The sequence below is a fragment of the Mus caroli genome, chromosome 11 (assembly GCF_900094665.2).
Source record: "Mus caroli chromosome 11, CAROLI_EIJ_v1.1, whole genome shotgun sequence".
Taxonomy (NCBI): Eukaryota; Metazoa; Chordata; class Mammalia; order Rodentia; family Muridae; genus Mus; species Mus caroli.
This window is the reverse complement of record NC_034580.1, coordinates 92478284-92488694: the sequence shown is the minus strand read 5'-3', so window position 1 is coordinate 92488694 and position 10411 is coordinate 92478284. Positions and strand designations below refer to the sequence as shown.

Here is a 10411-nt window from a genome sequence, read left to right as displayed (position 1 = left end):
TCACACAGTGGAGGACTGAGGCTGGGCTCCCATCACACAGTGGAGGACTGAGGCTGGGCTCCCATTACAGAGTGGAGGACAGAGGTTGGGGTCACACAGTAGAAGAAGCCCCTTCTACAGCTGGTTAATGACAAGCACTGCTCTTGGTACCTTCTTAGATTGAGAGGGTTTGATACAATTGATTTCAGACCCTTCTGTGAAACCAAGCTGGTATCTGACAAGGTCCAAAGTCAAGACAATGTTTATGTAACTGGGATTTTTACAAAAGGCTTTCTGCTTAAAAAGACAGGTGGGTTAGGGAGTTAAATTTCTTATTTTTGTTACTCTGTACAAAGAAGCTTTGTTTTCACTTATTAAGTGTGTGTGTGTGTGTGCGTGCGTGCGTGCACACCTGTGCTCACATGCATCAGGGTGCATGTCAGAGGCCAGAGAATACCTCGGGGGAGTTGTTTCTCTCCTTCTACCAGGTGGGTCACATGACAAGCATCTTTACCTACTGGGGTATCTTGTTGGCCTGAGGTTTTCATTTTAAAAGACAATTTTGAAACAAAAACATTTCTTTAGGTTAAAGAGCTCATTGGACTTCTAAGAATATTATTAGGCATCTTAGCATTACATCCATGGAAATACATCTTCATTTAAGAGAGAATTAAAATTTATGTGCTAGCTCAACTTTAAACAGTAATAGATTATAATGGTCCTGGCTCCTAACGGGGCATATGGGACCCCAATCTCACACAGGCTTTAAACAAATTAACCTCTGAAGATTACTGCCCACTTATTACATTAAATGCTCCACTTGATCCCCAAATATCTCATCTCAGTTGGGAAAACAGTTGAAGAAGATTCTGTTAACTGTGTGAACATGTGAGGGAACCATGGGGCATCACAAATGAGCCTCAGTATCCGGAGAGTCGATTTCAATCAACATTCTTGGCACAGTATCAGGGACACTAATGAGAGGCTGAGAGGAACAGGACACTGAATCCACCTAGGAGGGACAGCGAGGTGCTAGCTGCTTCTGACACCTGAGTCCTTTCTGAAGTGTGGCTCTGGCACCCACTCCTGACACCCACTAAACGGATACCAGAAAGAATAGCAGGAGAAAAATGATTACATCAAAAGGAGGGAAAAGCAGTTTCCCCACACAGAAAGTGACAACAGCTTTAAGAAAATGCCTCACGTATTAATGTGCAGCCAGATGTCAAGGTGCTGTGGTGACAGATGCAAGAGAAATTCAGGGAGACTTGACACGTAAAGGGAGCATCCAAAAGAATAGGAATGAGCCACTCCCTGGCAAGGCCAGACTAGGCATAGACCCCTGTATGCCATAGCAGCTCTCTACACAACAATGCAACCTATGAGCAGGAGGCTAAGAACACATTTATCCTCTGCTGTGTATTGTGTGTATTGGGTAATCTTAACTGTTGCCTCTCAATCCGTCCATCCAGTCTCTGTGGTATGGTTGATCTGCAAGATATTAAACTCAGTTTGTGCTAATACCAACCATTGGAATGCACAGAATTTAATTCTACAAATAATAACCGAGTACCTGCTAACTGGGGAGAGAGACAAGACTAAAAATCAGCGTGGTCAGAGACAGACCTTAATTTCAGTGGTGGCAGAGAGGGTGTCCCATCTGTGGATGCAACTGAGCAGAGTGCAGCACTTCCGAGGCAGAGACTAGAGGGGCATGCTAGGGAGAAGAAACAGCATGGTTCCAGCAGGTCCCCATGGCTGCTTCTCAGAGTGTGAGGTGACAGACAGACAGACAGAGACAGACAAGATACATACACAGAGCAACCAGGGATGAGGAAGAAAAGAGGCCAAGAAACTAGAAAAAGGCTAGGGACCGCACTGACTCTTCATCTGTTTTGTGTTTTGGGCTTGGGTTTGTTTGCATTTTTCTTTCTTTAGACCTTTAACTATCACTGTTCCTTCTTCCTGTGTGTCTGGACAGCTATGCAGGGGGGAAGATAATCCTGCAGAATGTTGTTTCCACTTGATTCTAATCAAAAAGAAACCCAGTTATGTGCTTTACTATAAAGCAGTTTGGTTTCTGGGTCTGTAGCAACCCTCTGGGGCCGTGATCTCCAGTGGTCTCAGATGCCTTCCTGGCTTCTAGCTTTGAGGGCCCAGACAATTGCAGGATCTGATTAAAAAATGCCCTTATATGGAATTTTGAATCTGGGACTGCGCTCATCTGCAGAATAATGTCACATCAAAGAAGATGTGAAATGTTTAGAAAAATGTTTTCTAAAAGATTTATTTTAATTTTTATGTGTGTGCGTGTATGTGTGTATGTATGTATGTGTATGTGTGTGCATATCACGTGTATAGCATGTTTAGGTTCCTAAGGTGGTCAGAAGAGAGTATCAAGTCCTCTGGAGCTGGAGTTGTGAGCTGTTCAATGTGGGTGCTTAGAATTGAACCCTGGTCCTATGGAAGAGCAGCAAGTGCTCTTAACCAATGAGCCACCTCTCCAGCTCCAAAGCCTCCTATTTTAACATCTGGCTTTCATACTGCATTTAGGCCATTCTCTGAAGTTTAATCTACTACAGATGAAATCCTAAAACTCAAGGGTCCCTATATTCTCAACAGGAATCTCAGAATCCTAGTGAATATAAACCATATTTTCTAGGACTAACTTTTAAAAAAAAGATTTATTTATTTATTTATTTATTTATTTATTTATTTATTATGTACACAGCATTCTGCCTGCATGTGTGTCTGCAGGCCAGAAGGCGGCCCCAGATCTCATCTATAAGTGGTTATGAGCGACCACATGGCTGCTGAGAACTGAACTCAGGACCTCTGGAAGAGCAGCCAGTGCTCTTAACCTCTGAGCCATCTCTCCAGCCCTCCCCCCCAATCCCTCTCTTTCTATTTATATATTTTATGTATATGGGTGCTTTGTCTACAAGTATGTCTCTACACCAGAAGAGGGCATCAGATTCTGTTGTAGACGGTTATGAGCCACTCTGTGGGTACAGGGAATTGAACTCAAGGAACTCTAGAAGAGCAGCCAGTGTCCTTAACTGCTGAGCCATCTCTCCAGCCTGGACTAACATTTTTCCTGTGGTCTGGCTGAAAACCTGAGTGCTCTGGTTTCCCTCTTGGGGACAAGAGCGCTAGCCATAGAGTAAATGTTAATTACCTCATGACTAATGTGATGTCACACATTTAATTTGATGACCCATATATTATTTTGGTTAGGAAGACTTTTTTTGTATTGACTTGGTATACTTTGCATATTCTTTTCAGTTTTCTATTACACTCGGGAAGGGAAGCCGCATTTACACGGCTTTCCCCATAGGCACAGTGAGACTCCCATAGGCCCCACCCAGAGCAGGACCAGCATGCCTGCCTACACTAAACATCCTTCACAACGCATGTTCACCTGCTATAATGAAATGGACGCTAGAGATCCGAGCACCATGTGACTATTGGTGAGCGTGCAGTGCTTGCACACTCCAGTGTTACTATTGCCTGTACCTTCACCCAGCACCTGGCCCTCTTGATTAGAAAGAAAATAAATAAATAAATAAATAAAAGGGCAGGAGCAGAAGGTGTTCTCCACAGTCCATCTGTTCAGGCTTTTTGGGTTCACTTCTGCTTCACACACATAACCAACTGCAAGTGCCTTACTGGACTGTCTTGGGTTTGGCTGGTGAGGATGGGACCTAGCCATACTCCCAACTCTTTGATGAGGAAGTAATATTTCCTATTAAATGGCACCAGGTCTACACTATTGTCATGTGTGGAGTGTTTCTTTGCCAGAGTGCTCCGTGCTAAGTGCACACACATCACTCTCTGGTTCTTCCTCATGTCCCTCTAGGAAGCTACGTCATCACTTTGCCCATCTTACAAGTGGACAATTAGACAGGGCAAGGAGTTTGCTCCAGTCCTCACAGTGAGCAGGTGGCAGTGTAGATCCACTCCGAGTTACAGCCAGCTCTGTGCCTGTTGTATCTAGCTGTCCCTCACATGCTATTTTTCAGTAGATAGTGGCTGGCATTCGGGGGTCTTGTGGGGGCGGGGAGGGGAGCTCCGGGGTGGGGAGATGAGGCTGGACCCCCTTACGTTCTTTCTCCATTTCTTTAGGACTGTGGTGTGGCCTAGGCAGAACGCACAGAGCAATTTCAGAAGCACCAATGGTGGGGTGACAGAGAGCTTGGGTGATGGAGACATGTGGCTGAAATAATCACATGATAATTAAATGACGATATACCTCCCCACCCCATGCTGTCTGTAAGAACTGTGGTGGATGGTGGCTTCTGTTCACTGGATGCACAGGCAAGGTAGCTGCGGTCCTTCTAACCTGCAGAAAGAGATCCCACCTTTTCTATAGTGTGGTTCCCTCAATTTCTGTGGACTGGAGTTGTGGGCACAGGGTTAGTGGCTGCTTGAGGAGGCTGACTAAGCTCCATGCCGTTGGGTCCACTCTTGTATGTAAGCAGTGGGAGGTATGGAGGCGTTCTGGGGACCTCAGCTTGTTTGTCAGCAGCGTTTAGGAGGCAGGATGAACTTGGTCACTCAGAGGCTGGTAGTTCATTCCTTCCTCCTGACCCAGAGTAAGGAATCCCAACCTGTTTCCTGAGGTCTCTCTCCTTCACTCCCCACTAGCATCAGTTTCATCCTCCCTGGCTTCTTTGGGCATCACATAGCTTTTCTCTGCAGCCCAGAAGGCAGAGTGGCTTGGAGATAGTTGGAATCTCAGGTGAAGCCTCATCCGGATCTTTCCCTGAACCTGGGCTGGTGTGAGCTCTCTAGGAAGATCCTGGCCAAGCTGGGGAGAGCGTCTCCTTTTAGGGAGTGTGGTGAATTAGATCGCTTTCTGCACCCTGCTGTTGCAATGGCACAGGCTGTGGAGGAAGATTCTCGGAGGAGCTCTGTTTTAATGTAGCAATTTGATTCAATTTTCCACTCTATAAAATTACCCATCACCGCTCGTTGCTTCCTAACAGACACCTTCACTCTTAATTTAACAATCCTATCGAATTCTGCCAGGGAAATTGGAAAAATTTATCACCTGTGAAATTTTATTTTCCTTTGGTTGTATCTGTTTTTGTAAAACTTCATTAACGACGATGACTTGCTGAGGAAATTATCATTTTTTTTTTTTTAACTTCAGACACAAGAAATGGCTCGACCTCAACCAAGACATCATTTGCATAATAAAACACAACAACAACAACAACAACAACAACAACCACCACCACCACCAAAGCCAGGGGAAGTGGAGTCTGGCAGAGGCTGGAGGACCGAGGGAGAAGGATTGAACACTCCTTGGTGGGGCTTTGAGGACACACAGACTTGCAACTTGACTCAGAGAGCAATGACGTGGCTTCTCTCTCAGGCAAGAGACAAATAGGGAATACCTACTTAAGAAGGCTGGGTCCTCCTCTTAGGAAGCCTTGAGATGCAATTATTTACTGATAATGCTTTTAGCAAGGGGCCCTGTCTTCTGGGGCCTAAGTGTTGGGTTCACCTTAGTTCCCAGGTTCATCTGGGATGCAGGTTTAAATTGCTATAAATTTTGGCTTAATTTGAATTTCTTAGCAGAGTACTAAACTCCTGGCAAATTTCCACAGGAGCGCTTCCTGAATGGACTTGAAGATTCAGCTTTCCCATTGTCTAAATACCTCACAATTAAAAGGCTCAGGCTCCCGCTTTCCAGTCTGACCCCCACTGTGTTCTGTACTGTTCACCAGCTGCTGGATTCCCACCAGAAGTGGCTCTGCGGGAGCAGTGATGACTGTGCGTTTTTCTGAGATGCTAGTGAGCCTGCCTTGTGAAGGGGAGGGCTCCAGAGTCAACCTGCCCCAGCACGGGGAGAGCCGAAGCAGGGTAGGCTTACTCTGAGAAGATGAGATTTGACTCTGGGCGATGATGAGGTGTGTTCTATCAGAGTTTTACTGTATCAAAACCATTGTTGGCATCTGCACAATCCAGACTTTGGAAATCCTCCGTACCTTTGAGACAATGTCTTATCCTTCTCCAGATTCTACAGAAAGTAAGCCAGGGCTAGAGAGCTATAAGAACGCACCCCCAAACTCACAGCAAGCCAATGAGAAACAGAGGGAGTGGTCTCTAGCCTTTAACCTTCATGGCTCAAGAACAAGTGACGTCATGTCACGTGGTACTGCTGAAAGAGGATTTCATCTTGTTCCCAGAACAAGGCAGAGTCACCAGGCTTTTTACACCATCTCCTTCAGACAGTGAACCTTAGATAGGGATAACTTTGGGGCTGTTTCGTTCTTTCGCATGTCAAGATTTTTTTTTTTTTTCTCTAAGCAGTAGGAGGTGGGTAGTTAGCCGGTGATGTATCTTACCTGGTAGGACTTCATAAATGTCTTCCTCTTTCTCAGTAGGCTCAGGCAAGGCCATGGCTCTGCACTGGGAGCCAGACCTTGGGGAGTCAAAGCCATCGACGTCATTGTACATTTCTTCCTCTTCTTTCTCTTCTTCCTCCTCTTCCTCTTCCTCCTCTTCGAAGGGAATGGTTAAGGAGCTAAGATCTGCAGCCGGAGCAAAGATAAGAATGAATAAAGATAGAAAAAAAAAAAAAAGAAGTATAGGAAAGGAGGAGGTGAGAGAGGAGGAGGGATGAGAATAAAACATGTCAGGAGAAAATGAAACACTAGGTTAAGGGCTGTTATTTCTAATGCGGGCCTCGGTGGCAGGAAATCTACAGAAAAGGCCAGCCCGGCACTGCATCAGGTTTAACCCACCAATATAAATCCTCCCTGGCAATAAAACGTGGTCAGGATGAAGCAGCCCAGAAAAGTATGGGTATGGGAACGGAAACGCAAGGTGAAAGGAAGAAAATAGGCCAGGCGAGGCATTGCCTGTGTCCTATGCTCTGCTCGCCAAGCAGAAAACCGGATGGGTGAGCGATGGCTCCAAGTTGGCTAGGGTGACAGAGCCCAGGCAATGTGGCGGAGTCTGAGCTCTCAGACGTTCATTTCCCGGTGGTCTCACTGTGGAATTTAGACAAATTTGTTCGTGGAGAGGGAAGAAAAACAAATGAGGAAAAGCAGCAGAAGAAAAGAAACGGGGGGGGGGGGGCGGAACGGGAAAACACAACCGTGGTGTGACCAGACGGAATGGCCAAACAGCACAGTTACCATGTCCTTTTGCGGCCTGGCTGACCTTAAAGTGGGTCACTGAGGAGGGGGTGTTCAGCCATTACCGCACTAGTGAGCACCAAGGCGGGGAGAAAGATTGGTTTCAATTCTGGTAGGGGGATGGGAAGCTTGTTCTCTGCCTTCAGCATGCTCCTGGAACCCCCACCCCCACCCCCACCCCCGAGGGGGCCGCTGCAGGACCCAGCAAGCACACTGAGCATACATACTCTGGGGACAGGAAGGATGGAGAGACAGGAACGGTTCATTTCTAAGCACAATAAAACTGTTTGGCTTGATTAGGCTTTTAATAAAGATTTCCCAACAAATTTCATCTGAATTCTGGCGACTTCACAGGAGGAAAGGATCAAAGGCACATTTGCGGCTGAAACCATATGTTATTATTTTGTTTGTTTTAAAATAAAATGGAATGAATAATTTCTTCAATGTGAGATTCTGAAAGTACCACAGGGTACAGCTCAATAAAGCTGCTTTGAGTTTTATTGAGGTTTACACACTTAGGGGTATATTACAAGCATAAATCCTAGGCACCTAGATGAGAGTGTACCCTGTAGCCTCACCATCGACGCCCGTGTCTGCCTAGCTCCAGCCTATTATATGGGATGCTGCTGGTGCACGGAGTAGTTTGTTTTTGTGATAGCAGAGGTATAACTGAGGAAAAGAGGCAATTCTTGTAATTAAGGCTGGGGCGCTTTCTTCTTTTTTATCCACCATAAAATCTTACGGCAGAATAATAAACCGTGATGAGAAAGCTTGGTGTTTTTAGGTGGATGTGTTTCTCCTTGAGACATGGGCCACGTACGGAGTTGGTGTCCTTGCATCTTACTGAGGCTGGTATGATGGTGTATGAAGGTCCTCTTAGGCCAAATCTACCTGTTTGGTCACTCTCAGGGTGGAAGGCTTCCTGGGCCATTGTGGCTGCTGCACCAGGCCTTCTGGCTGGCCAGCAGAGGGTACTCTAAGAACAGCCTTTAACCTCTTCAGGCAGGGCTCTTGCCATTCCCAAGGCAAGGTACATTTTATTATGGCTTGGGAAACGACCATTTATTTTTAATGTCCAGTGTCCCTGACAGCCACCTAGATGAGTTTAAAACTCAACTTTTTAACAGAAAGGGAAAACAGAGGAGAGGAGGGACTTGGATCTCAACGACATGACGATCACTATGAATTACCTTTGCAGGATAAAAGGGGTGAGGTGGGGAGAGGACAGGGACTTGAGCTAAGCAGCTTTCTGAATCTTTCCCAAATGATTAGTGGCTTTGTCTACATGGGGTCAGTGGGTGAGCTGTGACATCAGAGGTGACCTGATGCCTTGTCTTCCCATTCTTACAGGACACTATTTGTCGTTATATTTAAAGGCCACGTAGGGTAGGTAAGGGAGCCAGGGGGAAAAAAAAAACCACTTAGAGAAACTTTTAGCTTAAACTCTCAAAATACAACTTCACCTGCCAGCCCGCTCCCATAGCATGGAGTTTTGAAATGGTGCCTCTTACCTTTTAACAAGAAACTTATTTGATCTACCCAGTCTCTGGCTTCAGCTGGACTAGAAGCTGTAAACTAGAGAAAAAACAAGAGGATCAATGTATCCATCACCAAAAAAGGGCTCCCGACGCCTGCTAGATAGACTCAAAGGAACATGAGTATCAGAATAAGAGGCTCCGAGTTTCTGAGTTTCAGAGTTGAGCTCAGTGATCAGGGTTCTCTGCCTTCTTATCATTCAGAAAACAAACAAACAAAACCACCAAGACACCTCACACAGCCGCGCTGTGCCTTCAGCAATTTCACACACCGGAGAGAACAGCTCTGTAAGTCTAGATGTTGATGTGCATGTATACCTACTCACTCGATTACCGTCTTCATCAAGGATTTGTCGGGGAAGAGTTTATAGAAAGAGAAGCAAAGCGCCATGGGTGTGAGACTAGAATACTACAAGGGAGACGCCTTCGGCAGCAGGGAGATTTGTTTTTCTTTTCTTTTTTAAAGATTTTAGCCTTTCATCCCAGCACTCGGGAGGCAGAGGCAAGCAGATTTCTGAGTTCGAGGTCAGCCTGGTCTACAGAGTGAGTTCCAGGACAGCCAGGGCTACACAGAGAAACCCTGTCTCAAACCCTCCCCCCCCCAAAAAAAAAAGATTTTATTTATTTTATGTATATGAGCACACTGTAGCTGTCTTCAGACACACCAGAAGAGGGCATTGGATCCCATTACAGATGGTTGTGAGCCACCTGTGGTTGCTGGGAATTGAACTCAGGACCTCTGGAAGAGCAGTCAGTGCTCCTAACTGCTAAGCCACGTGAGCACGAGAAAGTCAGGTGTGAGGCCTATGAGCAGATGAGATGGGCTGAAGTCCAAGCACAGGTAGGGGAGCAGAGGCACTGGCAGGAAGGCTCTGACTAGACTTAAAATGTAGGCGACAGGAAGCCACATCCAGTTCCAGCAAAGACTGTGGGTATTTCCATAGCTGTGGCTAGGAAGGGTTTGAATGGGGGTGTCTGGAGACTAGAGACCAATTAGGAAGCTGTTTAAGTAGCCCGCTGGGTGAAGTGACAGGAACTTAGCTATTGCAATGGCTTTGGGATTAAATAAGGAGAGGAAGAAAAGGCCAAAGGAAGGCTCCACGGCCCAGAGGGATGGTTTGGATTCAATGGGCCAAAGATAGGCATCAAAACAGACCGCATTCTGATTCACCAAACAGAGCAGTCAAGCACTAAGCCTTTGTAATTTTAAAAATGAATCAACTTGAAATAAAAGAACATTTAAATTCTATGGCCATTAGGGTTTGATAAAGGTTCATGGTGCATAAGAAATGTAGGTTCATGGATTCTCTCTCTCTCTCTCTCTCTCTCTCTGTGCACACGCGCGTGCATGCGCATCACAAGCAAGTATGTATATTCTTTGTATGCATGCAGAGGCCAGGGGAGGGTGTTGATGGTTTCCTCTTTCCCTATCCCCTTTGAGGCAGAGTCTCTCCTTGAACCTTGAGCTCCTGTTTTTATTTGGCTCAGCTGGCACTCAGCAGGCCCCAGCAATCCTTTGGTCTCTCTTCCCCACTGCATAGATAAGCTATGCTTGAGACCTTGCTCGTTATACGGGCTGTGGATTTGAACTCAGGTTTTCATCTGAATCATCTCTCCAACATATTCATAGTTTCTGAAAAACCACCCAGTTCTATAAAGTGTTTCTAGGGACACTGGTTTGAACTTTCTCACATAAAACTTTTATCTGGACATGTATTTTATCTGGATAAATATTATAATTTAATA

At 45.7% G+C, this 10411-nt stretch overlaps 1 protein-coding gene across 3 annotated transcripts in view; it reads right to left on the bottom strand.

Moving 5' to 3' along the window:
* Nucleotides 1–10411, bottom strand: part of Skap1 (src kinase associated phosphoprotein 1) — a 296003-nt gene that overhangs the window by 41244 nt on the left and 244348 nt on the right. For all 3 annotated transcript variants that reach the window (XM_021177551.2, XM_029484146.1, XM_029484147.1), the window contains exons 8-9: nt 8642–8705; nt 6336–6521 (exon numbers count right to left, since the gene is read on the bottom strand). In XM_021177551.2, coding sequence (XP_021033210.1) covers nt 6336–6521; nt 8642–8705 — 250 coding nt within the window. The remainder of the gene's footprint in view (nt 1–6335; nt 6522–8641; nt 8706–10411) is intronic.